Here is a 20361-nt window from a genome sequence, read left to right as displayed (position 1 = left end):
GTTGGATTACCTAGATCATATTAGTATATAAATTTTTTTTCTCTTTCTACTTTGCCATGATATAGGGAAAGATATAAAGAAGTCAAGGGAATTAGAGGGACTGTCTTGCTAGTTAGGAAGGCTGGAGAAGACTTTCCTTTTCATTAGTTAATAACCTCAGTTGAATAATGTTGATCAAAAGCTGTAGGGAAGCCACTGGAAAGGGCTTTTAGTGCAAAGGTTTCTTGAAGCATGAGTGCATATATTGTGAAGGTTTTAATAAATTCAGAATGACTTAATCTGGAGAATGAGTTATTCCTCAAGGAAAAATCAGGGTTAAATTAAATAGTCACTCTGAATAGTTAATAAATGAAGTACTTAATTCTATATGGGTACTCATATTTCTTTAAGTCTTATTCCAAATAATAGGAATATCTTACTTCTATGTATAGTGCTTGACAGTTTTCAAAGTGTTTTTACATTACTTTCCTTGCTCCTATATTTTGTCTTTTCTAAGTATTTTTATGCCAATTAATGACTTTATCTTAGCCATTTTAATAATGAAATTTACTTTTATAGGAAAAACAAACTGACTGAAAAAGCATATTATTCTCCTTGATATAGTTAATCACACTTATGGGAAATGTGGCTATTGTGGGAAAAGGCATATTTGATTTAATTGTAAACAGGGTACCTAATGAAGAAATGAACAGTCTTATGCAAACCTAGACCTATAGCAGGACCTAAGATAGTAAAGGTACTTTTTTTTTTAAACTTCTTAGGTTCCCAGATTGTGATGAACCCTACCCTCGCCTGGTAGATCTGAATTTAGCTGGAGAGCCAACTGAAGGAGCCCCAGTGGCAGTTCAAAGAGACTATGGTTTCTGGTGTCCCCGAGAGTTGAAAATTGATCCTGATCTGGGCTATTCTTTTCTTCACGTTCGTGATTGTTCACCTCCTTGTCCAAATATGTACTTTAGACGAGAAGAACTTTCATTTGCTCGATATTTTATAGGATTGATTTCCATCATTTGCCTCTCTGCCACATTGTTTACTTTTTTAACTTTTTTAATTGATGTTACAAGATTCCGCTATCCTGAAAGGCCTATTATATTTTATGCTGTCTGCTACATGATGGTGTCATTAATTTTCTTCATTGGGTTTTTGCTTGAGGACCGAGTAGCCTGCAATGCATCTAGCCCTGCCCAGTACAAGGCTTCCACAGTGACGCAAGGGTCTCATAATAAAGCCTGCACTATGCTTTTCATGGTGCTCTATTTCTTTACCATGGCTGGCAGTGTCTGGTGGGTCATACTTACCATCACATGGTTTTTGGCAGCCGTACCAAAGTGGGGGAGTGAAGCTATTGAGAAGAAAGCATTACTTTTTCATGCCAGTGCATGGGGCATTCCTGGAACTCTCACTATCATCCTTTTAGCTATGAATAAAATTGAAGGTGACAATATCAGTGGCGTATGTTTTGTTGGCCTCTACGATGTTGATGCATTGAGATATTTTGTTCTGGCTCCCCTCTGCCTGTATGTGGTAGTTGGAGTTTCTCTTCTATTAGCTGGTATCATATCCTTAAACAGGGTTCGCATTGAGATTCCATTAGAAAAGGAAAATCAAGACAAGTTGGTGAAGTTCATGATTCGGATTGGTGTGTTCAGTATTCTGTATCTTGTACCACTCTTGGTTGTAATTGGATGCTATTTTTATGAGCAAGCCTACCGTGGTATATGGGAAACAACATGGATACAAGAACGCTGCAGAGAATATCATATTCCATGCCCCTATCAGGTAAGGAAACACATTATATATGTCAGTATTTGTAGCACTGAGAGCAGAGGGATTACCACAATGATTTAACTGTTAAACCATTTTAAACATTTAGTCAAGAATGTTATGCTTTAAAGTATTTATGAACTTAGAATTTTATAATCACCTAGCTTTAAAAGGACAAAATGAAATAGGTATATTAAATACATAATGCAAATGTCCCAGCTTTGGATAGAAGCCAGGTTACGTCAGATTATTAGTAATTTGGAGCATTTTTTGTTTATATGGTTGTTGATAGTTTAGATTTCTTCATTTCTTCATACCTCTTCCTAGTCTGTGATCAGATATCTATTTGGGAATGACTTTTTTTTATATGAATTTGAGTCTGTGCCTTATATGTCTTAGAAATGGGAACTTTATCAAAGAAACTTGATGAAAAGAATTTTTTCCCCAGTTACCTGTTTCCCTTCTAATTTTAATGGAACTAGTTTTGTTTTTGCAAGAACTTTTTAAATTTTATAAATCCAAATTGTCCATTTTACCTTCAGTAATCCTCTCTATCCCTTGTTTGGTCACAAACTATTCCCCTATCCATAGATCTGAAAGGTAATTTCTTCCTTGCTTTGCTAATTGGTTTATGATGTCATCTTTTATGTTTAAGTCATATCTATTTAGAATTTATTTTGGTATATTATTTGAGGTGTTAATTTCTGCTAGACTTTTTTTCTAGTCTTTCCAGCTGTTTATGATGAATAGAGAGTTGGCACTCCGGTATAGTAGCTAGGATCTTTGGGTTTATCAAACAGTAAGCATCTTGATTTGTCTGCTTTTATAATGTTGTATGCCTCATCTGTTCCACTGATCAACCTCTCTATTTTTTAACTAATACTAAAAAACGTTGATAATTATTTCTTTGTGGTATAGTTTGAGATCTGGAACTGCTAGACTTCCTTCTTTCTCACTTTTTTTATTATTTCTTTGAGATTCTTGACCTTTTGTTTCTCCAGATTAATTTTATTATTTTTCCCAGCTCTGGAAAGCTAGAACTTTAGTAGTTTGAAAAGAGTATTCTGTTATATTAATGTAACTTCTAATGTATGTCTTAGTAGATAAAATCCTAAGTATTTTATATATTCTATAATTATTTTGAGTGGAATTTCGCTCCCTCCTGGGTTTTGTTGGTAATATACAGAAACACTGATGATTCGTGTCAGTTTTTTTTTTTCTGTTGAGAAATTTAGCTAAACTTATTGTTTCATTTAAGTTTTAGCTGACTCATCTTTGGCCTGTCCAATATAACCTTTAGAAACATAGCAAAAATTATGATATTGCCCAAGTTTATCTATTGATTTAACTCTGTGCCAAATTACTTTATAAAGGATAGCTTTTAGACAAAATAATGCAAAATTTATGAAAAGGGAACAAAAGGGCAAGATATTAAGGGAAATAATAAGGGGAAAGTGGGATAATAAAGGTTTGATGCTACAAATCTCAAAATTATAATACAGGCACTGGGCCCTGAGTGGGAGCAGCAAGGTGTGTGTGTGTGTGTGTGTGTGTGTGTGTGTGTGTGTGACAGACAGACAGACAGACAGGCAGACAATCTGAGCAAACTCCACCAGTCTCTCTTTCTTCTAACCAAAACCATAAACCATGTTAGACAGGTTGGTTTGAGCAGAAATCAGGAGCCAGGCCAAAGATAATACCAGGAAAGTGCACAAATGGCAGAAGAAATGGGTGATTGTAGGTGAAATGTTCCTACAAATATATATGTGTCCCCATTAAAGAATTGAAGAAAAGCAAGAACAAGAAAAAGGACAAAGATGAGAAATGCCCCGAAAAAATAACAGCCTGGGGATAATGGATATGCATGATGAAAACAGCAACCAGAGCTCATAGATCATCAAACAAGCAGAGATTACAGCAGCTCAAGTCCTATGCAGCGCCCAAGCAAAAATGATGAGGTCCAAGCAGATCCACAGGAGCAACCTGGGTCAGAAGATATCTCTGATGAGCAGAATTTACAGTCCTCTATGGAGAACTCATTGAGTAGTTCAGAAAAAAAATAGAAATGCAGCCTTCTAGAAACAGCAATGTAACCATGGAAGCATAAAATAGTTACAAGGATTCAGAAGGATTCACCCTCTATAAAGATGAAAGTAGAGGCTTCCCAACAAAACATGATTCAGACATAAATTAGATTTTCTGATAAAATTTTTACCTAAGGTACAAGTCAAGTAAATAAGCATTTGCCAGTGGACTTAATTCTAGAACAAGCAGAATAATGAATTTTCTCTTAAATGAGAACAAACTTCCTAACTTTCAATTTTATTGAGGAAAAAAATCAAGGAGACCCAAAAGAGTGTCACTTCTCAGACACTGGAAAAACAAACAAACAAACAAACAAACACTTTTTCCTGTAGAAGCAAATGTCCAGAACTTTTAAGTTACTCCCTATGGAAAGGTTGGTGTCAGGAATTCAGGAGGGTCTAATGTACTGTTTCTAATGATAATAAGAGTAATAATAATAATAATAACATCCCACAGGGCTCTGTCTTAAGACTTTTTCTCTTCTTCATCTATTCTCTTTCACTTGGTGAACTCATCACCTCCTGTGGATTCAGTTATCATCTCTATTAAATATCTCAAACGAGATGTCCTGTAGACATTTTAAACTGAAGATTTCCAAAATTGAGCTCATTATCACTCCCTTCTCTCCAAGTCCTCCTCTTTTCCTAACCTCCTTATTATTATTAAGGGTGCTACTATCCTTTCAGGCACCCAAGTTCACAACCTAGATGTCACTCCTCACTCTCTTGGAGCCCCCATATCCAATCATTTGTCAAGTCATGTTGATTCTGCCTTTATGACATCTCTTCTGTATGCTTCCTTTTCCCCTCTGATATTCCCAGCACCCTGGTGCAGGCAGCTCATACCTGGACTATAGCAATAACCTCTTCATTGGTCTCCTTGCTTCAGGTCTCTCCCCATTGCATTCCATCCTCCACTCAGCTCTCAAATTATCCTTACTAAAGCACAGGTCTGACCATGCCATCTACCCTATTCAGTCACTTCTAGTGAGTACTTACTAACTCCAGGATAAAAAGTAAAACTCTCTGTGTGATATTCAAAACCCTTTATAACCAACTCCACCCCCAACTTCTTACACTTTACCTAACCCAGCCTATTCTTCCATACAGTGACAATTGCCCCTTTGCTGTTCCTTGCACAAGGCATATCCAGTCTGTCAGCTCCAGGCATTTTCACTGGTTATCTTCCATGCCTGGAATTGTCTCCCTCCTCCTCTCCATCCCTTAGTTTCCATGGCTTCCTTTAAGTCCAGCTAAAATACTACCTCCTACAAGAAGCCTTTCCTAACCCCCTTTAATGCTAGTGCCTTTCTTCTAAAAGTCTGTTGCTAGGAAGATCACCAATAGGAGACGCAAGTAGAAGTGGACAAAAAGAAACAGACTTTCCCCTCTGTTGATTTTCTCCAGCTTATCCTGCTGTGGCTTGTTTGTACATAGTATTTTGCACATTGTCTCTATCAATAGACTGTGAGCTCCTTAAGGGCAGGAACTATCTTTTGCCTTTTTTTGTATCCCCAGCATGTAGCACAGTGCCTGGTACGTTGTAAATGCTTAATAAGTCTTTACTAATTGATTAACCAACTAGTTATAATAAAAAATTATTGCTTCTCTTGCACATATTGCCAGTATGCTCACTTCCTGTCCTGATTTGCAGTGTGGGAGGTGTAGCTCAGTGAGCAAAGATAGAGGTGGCTAAGAGCAGGGGAGGTAGTCTGGGCCAGGATAGCTAAGTGGGCTGCAAGTAAGCTATATATTTTCAAGCTCTTCACAAGGAGAGATTTGTGGGTCCCTTTGCCCCCTTCTCCCTATAATTAATAGTTTGGATGCAGAAGTAGAGATGACTGAGAATGTCAAAATGTTTCTCATAACCTTGCCAGGGGAATGAAGGATTCCATCTGGGTCATTTGTACCATCTCTAAACCAGATGCTAGGACCTGTCAGAAGAGGGAAGAGTAGTATTGAAGAAAGGTAAGCACTATTTTGATTCAGAGGAGAGCCCAGTGTGGAGGGTATAACCAGGACAGTGAGCCACAGTCTCTCCTTCAATCAGTAACAGCTCAAATTATTGGAGAATCCTTCTGCATGGAGATTTCTGGTCCTGGCTAATCTTTCACTTCACCTTCAGTGTTCTCTGGGTACTCTCTCTGTGTTCAGCAAAGCTGTTAATGGCATCTGTTTCCAGGATATTGCCTGGCTTTTGAAATGTGGGGGAGGAAGTCTCAACTGTTTCTAAATATCACAAAGATCATCACTGACATGTTTTTCAGTCTGATGTAGGGAATGTTTGTGAGTCTCTTCCCAATCCATCTTGTTGGCCAATTGGTCAGCCCCTTGCACATGTTGCTTCTCTACTCATTCTTGTTCTGAGTACTGCTGGTTCAACAAAGAAATTGAAATGCATCATTGACTACACAACACTGAAAGGAATTGGTCCTACTACTTTGAATTTGATCTGCAGTCTTATTACATTATCATCTGATACCTTTTCTCTATCCTCTTTCCTCTGTTCATCATCAGCATAAGTGAAATGAAAAGCCCTGGGAAAGTGTACTGCTTCTGGTTACATCTCTTTTTGGTGATCTTCCTAGCAACAGACTTTCACAAGATGATTTACCTGCAATCTTCCTGGGTAGCTCAGAGGCTACAGAGAAACTCCCTTGAACACATTCATCTGCTCCCACCAACTATTGCCAAAGAAGTTGAGTTTGGGGCCAGGCATTGGTAGTTGGTTTCACCCAAGGAAAGCAGGACTCACTCTGCCAAGGGCCTTCTGCACATTTTCAGTGTTCTTTATAAGGATTTGGTATTTTCTTATTGAAAGCGTAGGGCAGAATCTTTTTGACATTCACATCTAGGTTTTTAATACTATTGCAAATCTAAAATGACAGGTTTTTCTGCAGCTATTTTCTAGCTTTTGCCAGTGATGTGCTGATTTGAATACCTCCTTTGTTTTCCTATGCCATTCTTTCCTCTCCCCCTTCTACCACCCTCAGATAAATGGATTTTATAAATCCAGTTGTTTCTTTGTTTTTTGTGAAATCCATACAATGAGTGTGGAGAGAAGAGTCAGGTATTTCTGGGTTACTTCCTTCTGCAGCCTTCTTCGTCTTTTTTTTTTTTCTAACTCAGGTTAGGTTTTCATCCTTCCTGTTCCATTGTGAAAATAAAAGAACCTGAAGAAGTAGCAGAAAATCACTTGCATATTAAGGTTCCCTAATCTTTAGGGGAAGGACCAACTCTGGACGAGTGTCACCATTAGCACAAGATGCTTGAGTCCCTCATTTTCTCTGATTGGAGAGGATAAAGAGTAGATATCACAGAGCTCCTCCCAAATCCTCCACCATTTAAGGAGGATGCCTAGGACATTCAGCTCATCATTTCCCACCCAACTGCTCTCCTGGATTGCATGATGTCCAGAAACTCATCATTCTGTAAGATGAAATCAATTCTGTAGCTCATCTCAGATAATTTCCCATCCCAGTTTCAGGACATTATCATGCCCCATACTAGGTACCCTTCCTCTGCACCCTACCCCCATGCTTTTCAGCTTCTTTTTTTATGTAGTCTTCCCCCATTAGCTTGTGAACTCCTTGAGGGCAGAGACTGTCTTATTTCCTTCTTTGTATCTCCAATGCTTAGCAGAGGGTCTGGCACATAGTAGGCCCTTAATAAATGTTTTTGACTATTAACTAAGATGCCCTGAAAAAGTCAGTTTCCCTAAGCACCTGGAACAGCTTCATCCACTAGTGAGCCAAAAGTCTGAAATCTACTTTTCAGATCACTGCCATATCTAGCACTTCAGAGGGAAGTTGAGTGCTGTACATTATCAGGAGCTATATTAGTAAGTGAAATGACAAATAATAAAATGTAGTTGGATGAGTTTTTTCCTGATACCAGAAGGTTGGGGGGCAGGAGAACAGTAAAGGCACATCACAGAAATTGTACAACTTAAAATATGAATTAAGTTAAATAGGTACTTGAGGTTAAGTTTCTAATGATATTCAGGAAATACTAAGTTTTATTTGGGTTCAGAAGAAGGGAATTTAGAGTAAATGGGCAAATGTGACCACAAGATGGAGGACTAGACATTTTCTCTAATTCTCATGACCTTTCAAACTTCTCCAAAATAGGAATTATGCACAAGAGATAAAGCAATTTCAACTGTCTTCACAGTCTAGGACAACCAAAACCCTAACAAGGTAAAAATTTTCTGAACTAACAGCAGAGAAGGTTGACACCTGATTCCTAACTTACTCACTCAGTAACCCTCTCGTTTTCAGGGAGGGCCATACAAGTTGACTCAGAGGCTTACAACAGAACTCAGCTCTCCTACCTTACCCTTCTCCCAGGGCTGTGGAAAATCAAAAGGCAGAAACTTTTTAATAGACACAAAGCTGACTGAAACAACAGTGTGGCTACACTCTGCTACAACAAAAGCTCTGCCATAAAACTGAGGAACCGAGAACTCTGAGACAGGACACGTGGGTGGCTGAGTGACCACTTCACTAAGCCTGAGGGGAAAAATCCCAACATCCAGCTGAGGCCAATTCTGTCCCCCCAGGAGTCACTTGGGGTGAACACTGAAGCCTTTGAAATGTGAATTGCACAGATGGGAGGAGGCCAACATGGCTTTAAGGTCCATCTCGCAGGGAAACTTATCAAAGAAGAAGGAGTCAGAGAGAGCAGTAGAGATACATAAAGAAAAAACCTGAAATTACCATAGATCTTAGGTTGAAGGAAAAAAAAAGACTGAGCACAAGCAGATAGAGAAACAGGGAAGATATTAACAACAGTAGGGAGTATGCCTCCAGATCAACTAACATAGTTTAGACATCTACGAACAAATATTGAAAGACAAAGGAAAATAAATCAACCCCTGATGAGGCAGAGGACTCTGTAGATTTCCAAGAGAGAATGAAACCAGAGGAAGATGTTCTTGAATGGTTTAAAATAGAAATAAGAATTGTAAAATCAGAATTTATGGCCTGCACAGGAGAAATAGTTGACAGGATAGAAAAAGTTGAATCCATAGTATCAAGTCTCACCAACGAAATATAAGGAAATAATAGATGGGGAACGCAAGTACATATAAATGAAGGGCAATCTCAAAAAAGAAACAAAAAGCAAAAGCATTAAAAAACATTTCTTACAAGCAAAACATATTGATCTCAAAGACAGGATGCATAAAAACAACTTAAGGATGGTTTTCCAAAAGAACATACCAAATCAGTTGAACAGGTGCTGAGTGAAGTGAACAGAACCAGGAGAACATTGTACACAATAATAGCAATGTTGTATGATGATCGACTTTGATAGACTTCGCTCTTCTCAGCTGTACAATGATCTAAGACAATTCCAAAAGACTAATGATGGAAAATGCTATCCACATCCAGAGAAAGAATTATAGAGTCTGAATGCAGATTGAAGCATGCTATTTGCTGTTTTTGTTTTCCTTTCTCTTGGTTTTTCCCTTTTGTTCTGATTCTTCTTTCATGTGGAAATATGTTTAATATGATTGTACATGTATAGCCTATATCAGATTGCTTGCCATCTTGGGAAGAGGGAGAGAAAGGAGGGAGGGATAAAAAATTTGAACTCAAAATCTTATAAAAGTGAATGTTGAAAACTATCTTTACATGTAATTGGAAAAAATAAAATACTGTTAAGTGGAGGAAAAAAAGAATGTACCAAGTCAAAAAAAGCCTCAACACAATTAACAAAAGAAATCATACAAGAAAACTACCAAAAAGTTCTAAATACAGAAAATAAAGTACCAATCAAAAGAATCTATAGATCTCCTCCAGGGGAAAAAAACCCTATAATGCAAACTCCAAGACATATAATGGGTAAATTTAACAATTCCATGTATAAACAACACATTCCATAAGTAGCCAGGAGAATGACTTTCAGATATGATGGGAAGGAAATTAAAATAATCCAATGCTACTGTACCTACCAGAAACTGTAGGAGGGAATAGAATAATGTGATCTAAAGAGCAAAAGAGCTTAAGATACTACTACCCTAGGTGACATGCCCTTCAAACTTGATCTTAACCATAAATGAAATAAAGATGGATTGCAATAAAAAAGAAGTGTTTTGAAACATTTCTTAGAAAGAAAACAAGATCTGAACAAATGACTTGCTTCTCAAACACCCCACACAACAGAAATACAAGAAAAGTAAACAAATATAACAACCAAGGATAAAAACAACAAAATAACAACAGGAGACCATTAAGACATTTCTTTCTAAGAATACATAGGGAGATAAAGGTGATAGCAGAAAGCAAGTAGAAGTGATGGTAGAGAAACAGGACTCACACATCATGGACTAAACCTCACAAAGACCCTACCTATAGGTTAATCATTGTTTTTTGTGAGACTAAATTAAAGAATGGGAGAGTGCATAAAAGATGAGAGGAGAAGAAAAAAAAGTGATGTATTTTAATCAAGTTAAAGGTTAGCAATAAAGGAAAAATAACTCCTTTATTCTCTGAGAAAGAAGATAACCTTTAGAAGAATGGACAGAGAAGCAGAGGGAGGGACTAGAACAATGAAAGAAAGGGAGAAATTTTGTTTTATTGGTCAGAGGGGGTACCACTGATTAATGCTCCCATGGGGGAAGAGAGATAGTATATAAAGAAAGATGGAGACCTAACAATGGGTATAATCTGCAGGGGTTTGGTAAGACCACTCATCTTGTCCCAGGAGAATGAGAATCAGAGCTCTATGTGTTATATGACACCCAGAAGAGTGAGAAGGTAAGGAAATAGGGAGGAGATTTCATGGCAAATGAGGGGAAAGTGACCATGGGAAGAACAAAAGTTATTAATGAACTGTACAATCAGAGATGTAGGAAAATTCCCACCAGGCAGCAATATCTTCTCTGTCACCTGCAGGAACTGCAGTGACTAAGGGAAATACCTATAAAGCTGTCACGTGGAAATATATAGAAGAGGGAACTCAAAATAGGTGCCATAGAAGTTTTTAATTCCAAGAGAAATATCAAGACTAATAAAGGAAAAAAATAAGTACAAGGGCCATGAATCAAAGAATAGAAGTCTAGTGTAGAAAGTGAAAATAAATAATGAATAAAAGAAATTATTTTTAGGAAGAGATATAGAAAATAAAATTTAAAAAATTATCAACAAAAAAAATTATCAAAACACGTTGAAGGGGAAGAGAAGAAAGGAGATTTTACTTGACCATTTACCTGAAAGGGAAGAGAAATAAACAAGTAGATAAAAGGAAGAAAGAAAAGGAACTAATAAGTTAAACAAAATTCCAAAGTTAGGAAAAGAGGTAACAAAAAGGTTGAGTGATAGGAAAAGAGCCACTGGAAATAAGGTTGCCTTAAAATAGGTAAGGCTAAAATAACCAAAGAGACAAAGTACTCTGTTTACAGAAGAAAAAAGATAATTCTAATTTGGGGGGGGTAAAAAGCAAACCAATATTAGAGGAAAATATAGGAAAATATAAACCTAATTTTCATAACTTTAAATATGAATGGATTGTAGTAAAATAAAAAATATGATCTTGGATAAAAAAATAAAACTCTACAATCTATTGCTTACAAGACGCATATGTCAAAAACAGACAGACATACACAGAATAAAAAAATGAGAGCTGGGGAAAAATTCCAATGATAAAGTAAATGAGCAATTTATTACATTAAATATAATTGGAGGGGAGCTGGTTCTGCAAAGTGTTTTCCTGAAACTCTGGTCTTCTCTTTTGTGTAATTTAGAAATGGGGATTCTCAAAAACCTACTTTGTAAGCTTGCAATTGGTGAATTCACATTTGTGTGTGTAAAGTGTCAATGTATACATATCCCTGCTGTATGTGTTTCATTAGGGAGAAAGATCAATTTAGATTCCAGATAGTATTCATTATGTATTAAAAATCTCCATCACACAAGTGAAAAAAAAATATGCAGATTACTTGAAACATTAAGGAAGCCTTTGGGGGAGAGCACTATATCCACTATTGGTTAACAGAAAAATCCTTTTATTTGGTATTTTTCCAAGAAAATGTTAAAGAAAATTCTACAGTTGTCCACAATTGCAGATGAGTGATTACAAGTCGTGTCATAGGTGAAGCATCATTGGAAGTTGTACAGAATTAGTAGAATTTGTACACAAAATACATTTATAAAATGTATGGTTAAAAGACATTTGGAGCTGTTTAAATTTCTTTGGTATGCTCCAATAAGATCCTTTATAGTTTTGATAAAACATTATGTTTAAGACTGCATTAAACAAACCCCACCAACATTTCTAGGACTTTCTTTACTGTGGGAGTGGTTTGAGAGAGAAAGTTTAAGCTGTCAAGCATTTTGGTGATTTGAAAGGTCATAATTGGAATTTTTGTGATAAAATAACAGATAGAAAAAAAAGTCCCTGGAACAGATTATTTAAGTAAAATCCTAGAAGAAAACGCTTAAGAACTGTGCTCAGTACCATATGACATCTACAGAATTAGGGGGTTGATGAGCTAGGTGGCCTCTGAGATCCTTTCTAGCTCTAAATCTAAGATCCTGTGGTCTGTCTCTTCCCTGGACATTGATTGTTTAATGTGCATTATCATGCTTAATGGTACGCTTCATAAAGATAGGACTCCTGTCTTAGACTACTTTTGTGTCTCTCACAGTACCTAGCTTTATAATACAAATCATAGAAGCTGAATGAATACTTATTGGCTAATTATGTATTTAAGCATACTTTTATTTAAGATCTTGAGTCTAAAACTTGTTCTATAGGAACATAACTCATTTTATATGAAAATCAAACAGTGGAATTTTGAGATATAAAATTTCATTTTAAAATCAAGTTTACAGAAACTTACCTATTCCATAGTTAAACAGGTATATTTACTTTTAAGGAAAGCTATTAAAAAGATGATCACTTTACAGAATACCTAAATGATTACTATAAAAACAAATTCACTTTATTCTCTCAAAATACTTTTTGATTTACCCAGTTTTCTATTGCATAAAGTAAGGTACATCTAGAACATACTAGTTAGTTTAAGCCAAATGAAAAAACTTTGATGTGTAAATTACATTTTTTCTTTCACTACCTGTAGGTAACTCAGATGAGTCGACCAGACCTAATTCTTTTTCTGATGAAATATTTAATGGCTCTCATAGTTGGTATTCCCTCCATTTTTTGGGTTGGAAGCAAAAAGACATGCTTTGAATGGGCCAGCTTTTTTCATGGACGCAGGAAAAAGGAGTAAGTCTTAAAAACTAGCATTTTAAAAAAAAAAAAAAAGAAAATAATGTTTTCAGTAATTCTGCTTTGTTGCTTATATTAATTTTGAAGAAGCAGGCAAACAAGGTATAACTTTGCCAGGAACCACTAATTATGATTGACACACAGTATGTTTTCATTTAAAAAAAATAAAACAAATTGAATACTTACAGTCTGCAGATAACAGAAATCCCAGCAGTCTGACAGAATTCTTTACCCTGCCTCCTGTTCAACATGTCATTCTAACTTACTCAGAGAGGTAGGGAGGCATAGTGGAGAGAGGGACAACCTTGAAATCAACAAGACCTGGGTTTGGGTACTGCCTCTGATGACTATGGGCAAAAATCACTTGACTTCTCATTGCTCTGTGCAACTCTGTTATAGATGAGTTTCTAGTCAGCTTTGATAGAAGGAGTCTCCACTATGGGAAGTCCTTCCTCAGATAAAATCATAGGTCTGAACTCTTCACCAAAGAAATCCTCATAAAAGAACTAAATGACAAGGGTGGAAAGTCATGTTCTGAAACATGGGGTTAAAAATTAACTTAATTTAATATTTAAGCTTATGAAACTTTACACTGCACTAAGACATTTGGGACAATCTATATAATGAAACTTCACTTAGAATATTGAAGGAAAGACCATTTATGCTGAAAAATCTGAGTTAATTTATATAGCTCTTTATACTTTTCAAATGAGAATAAAATCTCTTATTTGAGCTTGACTACTGTCTAAGTCATATATAGACATGTATTATTATTCTAATTTTGCAGGTAAAGAAATTAAGGTTCAAAAATATTAAATCCCTAGTCCAAAGTAACAATGTCAGAGGCAGGAGAGGCCTTAGATGTCATTTCTGGAGTTTAGTACATTTGTTTTACATGTGAAGTGACTTGCTTTGAAGAGATTGATTTCCTTAAGATCACACAGGAGTTATTGACAGAACTGGAACCAGAACTGTGATTTCTTGATTCCCAAACCATTTGTCTTTTCAGTATACCCTTTGAATGAAACTAGATAGAATTGGATCTTGGTTCTCTTGTCTTAAAATGTCTCTCTTTCTCTTTTAAATTCATCCTTTAGAGCTAATAATTAGCTTCACAGACCTCACAATGTACATAAACCTGGCTGGTTCATCTATTTGGCATGTATTCATAATGGCAATGAGGTGGTGCAGTGGATGGAGTATTGAGCCTGATGTCAGGAAGACTTAAATTCAAATCCCTCTTTAGACACACAGCTGTGTAACTCTGGGCACATCACCTCTGTCTGTCTCAGTTTCCTTAACTATAAAGTTGGGGATTATAAGAGCACCTATCTCACAGGGTTGTCATGAGAAGTAAAGTGCTTAGCCTAGTGCCTGGCCCATAATAGGTACATAATAAATACTTGTTCCCTTTACCCCCTCTAGGATGGTAAATGAGAGTCGCCAAGTCCTTCAGGAACCTGATTTTGCCCAGTCCCTTCTGAGGGATCCCAATACTCCTATTATTCGAAAATCAAGAGGAACCTCTACCCAGGGAACATCCACACATGCCTCTTCTACCCAGCTGGCTATGGTGGATGATCAGAGGAGTAAAGCAGGGAGTGTCCACAGCAAAGTGAGCAGCTACCATGGCAGTCTCCACAGGTCTCGTGATGGCAGGTAAGTGATTTAAATGGTTCCATATGTTTCATTAATTTCAAAGCACAGAAAAGAAAAGACTAACCTCCTAGCCAGATTCCCTACTGTCCAGATTTAAAGGAGGTATTGGCCATTACTTAGGCAAGTTCAAGGCATTGACTCTGTGTACTTGTCCACAGCTAAGAATAATAAGTGTGTGCATAAGTATCTCCCAGAGAGATAAATGAAGACAGTAGTGGACATGTCCATACAGAGTACATATATAATCAGATGTGCATCTGTAATGTACATGTATGAGTACACTGAAGTACAAATGCAGATCACTTAGAAATATCTTCCTTTGACTGTGCCACTGGAACATCAAATTATTCAAGTATTTATTGACTTTGTGTCTCATGTCTCGTTGTGTGTCAGTCATTTTCAGTCATGTCTGACTCTTTGTGACCCCACTTGGGGTTTTGTTGGCAGAGATACTGTAATAGTTTGCCATTTCCTTCTCCATCTTGTTTTACAGATGAGGAAAAGGGCTAAGTGACTTGCCCAGGGTCACACAGCTAGTGAGTGTCTGGGGCCGGATTTGAACTTGGGATGATGAGTCTTCCTGACTCCAGGCCCAGCACTCTATTCTGTGTGCCACCTTACTGCCTCTCATGTCAGTACTTTGTTAAACACTGGGAGGTAGATAAGAAAAATTTTCAAGGAGTTTATAATCTAATTGGAAAGACAAGGCTAATACTATAAGATCATTATAAAACAATTCAATGTTAAACTGGTGCTGACTGTGTGCTCAAAGAACGGAGAAATCATTGTGAGCTAGAATAGTTGGCAAAGGCCTTTGGATAAGCAGAGAGAAATGAGGAAGGCATTACAGGTAGGGAGATCTGAACCAAGGAGAAGCAAGACTGAGTGTGCCATATAAGGATAACAGTGAGGAAATGGATTTGTCTAGAGCAAATATGATTTGTCAGAGCAAATGGATTTGTCTAGAGATTAATAGTGAAAAATATGTCTGGATTGGTAGGGTGGAGCCTAAAGTGGACTGTGAATTTAATGCAATAAGCAGTAGGATCTTGAACAAGGAAAATCAGTCTGACGGGATTGACTAAAAGAGGCAGAGATTAGAGACAGGGAAATCAGCTGGAAGGCTCGTAACAGTCCCTATAGGAAGTGGTAAGGGCCTGGAATGCTGTAGTAGCAATGACAACAGATAATAAGTAGCTGATCAGAAAGTCATTTTTAAGGAAGCTAAGACTAGATTTGGTGAGACATTGGAGATAGCGGCTGAAACAGAGAGAAGAGTCAAAAATTATTTCAAGGTTTCTAAATCTTTGAGGCTGAAACAATGTTGGTATCACTGACTGTAACAAAGAACTTTCTGCTGTCCAATGAGAGCTCCTTCATCTTTAAAATATTGATATGTTTATTAACTTCTCTCTACTATCTCCTTTTGCCAGTCTCAGAAGTGGTATCCTTCCTCCTCTTCATAGCTACCCACTCCAGCTGTTTTCATTATCTCATGCTTTCCCTTTTTCTGAGGGACTTTGCTGCCCACCTAGTAACCTCTTCTTTTCTAGCATCTTTCTCTCTCAGTAGGCATTTTCCTGCCTTTGAGACATACTCAGTTTTCCCATATGGATTCAAAATAAATAAGATTTCAATTGATCACTCCTAACTACAATCATATTCCTTTCTTCCCTCTCACTGGCATATTTCTCAAATAATAATAGCTGTTTTTTTAAATAACTCTTTCAAGTACATTGATGATCTCATATAAAATTTAATGATCTCCTCTATAACCTCATTACCCATTCACTCTTTAATCTCTCCAATAATCTCTCTTAATCTGGTTTCTGTTCCTTCTGTTCTAATTAACTATACTAAAAAATCACCAATGACTTCTTTCATACCAGATCTCGGTCCTGATCCTCCTTGACCTTTCCACAGCATTAACATTGTTGAACATCACCACCACTACCACTACCACCACTTCTGTTCATTAATTCATTCACAAGTAATTGTGGAGAACCTATTATACTATTGTGTTAGGTGCTAGTAAAGAGACAAAAAAGATATGGTCCCTGTCCTCCAGCAATTTCCATTGTGGTTAGGAAGATAATATATTAATTCCCTAATTCACACATAGATCATTAAGTTTGTATTATAATTAGATTGATTTTTCTGTGCATTTGTGCATTAATTCATGGTTATTTTCAGATGGAGTAGCTACATTTTAGATTTTGCATGGTTTGGGAGGATTTGTGTGATTTTAGCCATGCTTTGATTAATGTAAATTATTAAGAAGAAAAAAAGTAATATTTTTAAATAAAAATGTACATATACACATTTCTAAACATATATTTCTAGATAATGTATATATAAACTATATATGTATATATACATATGGATATACACACAGACATATAATTTTAGATAACTTGATTTGCAACTCAGAGCTAGCTGAAGTTTCACTTTCAGAAAATGCACACCACATATTTTAAAGTAGTGATTTACTTTCATTTTTTAAAGCTGAATTTCCCAATTGTATGAGGAAACCAAATGATTTGGTTTCTTGGAAAGACTTTGGGAAGTAAAACATCTTCAATTCAACAGGTAAATCATGAGTATTTGGGGGACTATTTTTCTATTTTCTACTATGAGTACAATTGTCAGATAAACAAGTATTTAAAATTTGTTTTATTTAGCTACGACAGTAAGCTTATGTGTTCTAGAACTTTCCCCCAATAACAAATGCTATAATTTTCTTAAAACAATCATATTTTAAAATGAACAAATGTTTATCTTTAAATACGCTAATTATACATGTGAAATACAGTTTTTTTAAAAATTAAATTGTCTTTCATCTAGGTCAAAATAAAAAACTTAAAACATTGGGCTATTATTAACTCAGCATTTCCCAAACTAATTTATCAACAGAACACTTTAGGAATTGAAATATATTGAAATGACCCAGAAGTACTGATCCAGGGGGTGGGGTATGAAAACCTAATGTAATATCTAATAAAGTGCCTATTATTGGTTGGCACATAGTTATTCTATGAGTGTTTGTTGAATATATCTATGTACTTGATGATGGCTATCAGTTCATTGTCATGACTCAGTAAGCATTTCTTTAATGGCTCACCTTTAGCAATGAAATTTATATACATGTGTGTATGTATATGTAGTATTAGTATTATAGATAATGATTGCTGGATATCTATAACATAGCCAACATTTAAATCTTCAATAATTGACAATTAACCTTTATGTCAAGTACTGAGAAGATTTATAAGAAATTGAGTTGGAGCCAAAAAAAAAAAAGAAATTGAATTGAGATAATGCCTGGCCTTCTTTGACTGACCTCTTTATAAAATACTATATAATTTATGGTTATAATTCCTAGTCTATGTAGTTCTTTTAAGGTTATAGTTATATTCAATTAAATATCTTATAAAAGCTTTTTACTTTTCTTTTGTCTTTAAAAAATTTTAATACGTTTTAAAACTTCAAAATCTGTTTTAAATCCAGTTGTTTTCATTTTTAAAATTGATTTTTATTAACCTTGTCTATAGTTTTTAGAAGCTAAGTCAACTGTTGTATTTCCCAACAGGTTTGGAGCTAGTTTTTATTTGGTGTTGTTTTTTGTTTTGTTTTGTTTTTTTCCCCTCCCATGGCAGAGAAACATGGAAGCATAGAAGTATCCTTAGCCCAATTCCTTTTTTTTTTTTTTTTTTTGGTGAGGCACTTGGGGTTACGTGACTTGCCCAGAGTCACACAGCTTAGTGAGTATTACGTGTCTGAGATTGGATTTGAACTCAGCTCCTCCTGACTCCAGGGTCGGTGCTCTATCCACTGCACCACCTAGCAACCCTCTTAGCCTAGTTCTTCATATGGCTTGCAGAGTCTGGAACTGTAACAGGGGGGAAAATGTAGCCACAGTAAGAGGAAGAGGAGGGAGAAGTACGTTGACTATCAGTGTGTAGCAGCACAGTTGCCATTTACTTAGAAAGTTGGGGCTTGGGTAAGGGAAAGGATTATGGGTTTTTGCACATGGAATTTTCTTTCAAGTGATATGTAAGTAAGTCCAGATATTGACTAGGGCACCTGAGAAAAGGTGCTGTTTGCACAAAAGCTTCCTCATTCTCTTGCAAAAAAAAATTTTTCCCCACAGTGGGTCTTCTTTTCCAGCACTACATATTCACATATGGTCATGAAAGACTATCCTTGTCAGTCAGTCAACTAGCATTTATTAAGTAACTACTATGTACCAGGCACTGTGAAAGAAAGGCAAAAACCAGACCCTATTCTCAAGGAGCTCATAGTCTACATTGGGATGGGGGTGGGAGGGAGACAACATATATTATGTATTTATGCAAGTTAAATTGGGGGTGGTCTCAGAGGGAAGGCACTAAGATTAAAGAGAACTATGAAAGGCTTCTTGTAGAAGGTGGGACTTTAGCTAAGACTTGAAGGATGCAGAGAAACCAAGAGTTGGAAGGGAGGAGGAAGAGTTCCCTAGCTGAATGCCATGCTACACCACTAGTGGCAGAGTAGTGTCTCCTGTCATCAAGGGGGCAGAGCAAAGGACCTGAACCAGTTCAGGGAATTATCTTTTTAAAAAATTGTTATTTCTGCCATTAGAGTTAATCATCAAGAGTTGACACCTTTGTCATTTCTATGTACAATAATAATGTTATTTTCCATCGGTGTTCTGTTGCCTTCCTCAAACTGCACTTTCCTGTGTCAGGTACACACCTTGCAGTTACAGAGGGATGGAGGAGAGACTACCTCACGGCAGTATGTCACGTCTAACTGATCACTCCAGACACAGCAGTTCTCACCGACTCAATGAGCAGTCACGGCATAGCAGTGTCAGAGATCTCACCAATAACCCCATGACTCACATCACCCATGGGACCAGCATGAATCGGGTTATTGAAGAGGATGGAACCAGTGCTTGATTTGGTTTGTTCAGCAGGGTGAACTTGGGCTCTTGTGAAACCTGGATTCCTTTTCTTTGCCATTGCATGACTGATTACAGTAACTCAGTATTATCATGCTTTCAGTCAGGTGCTGATTGTGTATGTTGGGAAAGCAAAAGTGTCTCCTGCTTTTTAAAATCATATTTTTACATTGCATTAGAATTGAAATATTGGGTGGTCCAACGAACTAGAAATTAAGAAATTCACTCAAAATATAGTTCTGTTCAAGGTTATCAATTACTAATTTATTCGGTCTTTTTTCCCCTAATAGACACTTTATGGAACTTCTTATTTTATATTTAGAAAAATTTAAATGTGTAATAGTTGCCACTTAGTCATCCTTTATATAAGAAGGAGCCAGTGTTGAGATGATATTAAGGTATCCAAGGGAAAAAAAAAACCAAATTCCGTATGTTAAAGGAATTTTGCGTCAGATGAATAACTTTGTTTCCACTAAGTAAAGAAGGCTTTCATATTAAGAGTTATACCTAGAATTTCAGAAACCATCAATTGTGTTTTAACAAATCTTGCAGAAATACAGTAGAAAAAGCTGACCAGTCTATTAGAGACCATTTGCAAATTCTATTTTAAAAAATAGTAACTCCAGAGATTTCATACTGGGATTAGCTTTAGAGGAGAAGAAGGTAAGGAATTTC

The 20361-nt window shown here is 36.4% G+C and overlaps 1 protein-coding gene and 1 pseudogene across 1 annotated transcript in view; both read left to right on the top strand.

The window, feature by feature from the left end:
* FZD3 (frizzled class receptor 3) overlaps nt 1–19979 on the top strand; it is a 79214-nt gene extending 59235 nt beyond the window's left edge. The window contains exons 4-7 of the mRNA XM_027853926.1: nt 762–1779; nt 12934–13082; nt 14511–14744; nt 19471–19979. Of these exons, the coding sequence (XP_027709727.1) occupies nt 762–1779; nt 12934–13082; nt 14511–14744; nt 19471–19684 (1615 nt within the window). The 3' untranslated portion in view covers nt 19685–19979. The remainder of the gene's footprint in view (nt 1–761; nt 1780–12933; nt 13083–14510; nt 14745–19470) is intronic.
* Nucleotides 5653–6509, top strand: LOC114037106 (annotated as a pseudogene).
* Nucleotides 19980–20361: the final 382 nt, after the last annotated feature.

This window comes from Vombatus ursinus, unplaced genomic scaffold (genome assembly GCF_900497805.2).
Source record: "Vombatus ursinus unplaced genomic scaffold, bare-nosed wombat genome assembly UNPS02010219.1, whole genome shotgun sequence".
Classification (NCBI taxonomy): Eukaryota; Metazoa; Chordata; class Mammalia; order Diprotodontia; family Vombatidae; genus Vombatus; species Vombatus ursinus.
The sequence above is the reverse complement of the archived record's forward strand: the minus strand, read 5'-3'. Positions and strand labels throughout refer to the sequence as shown.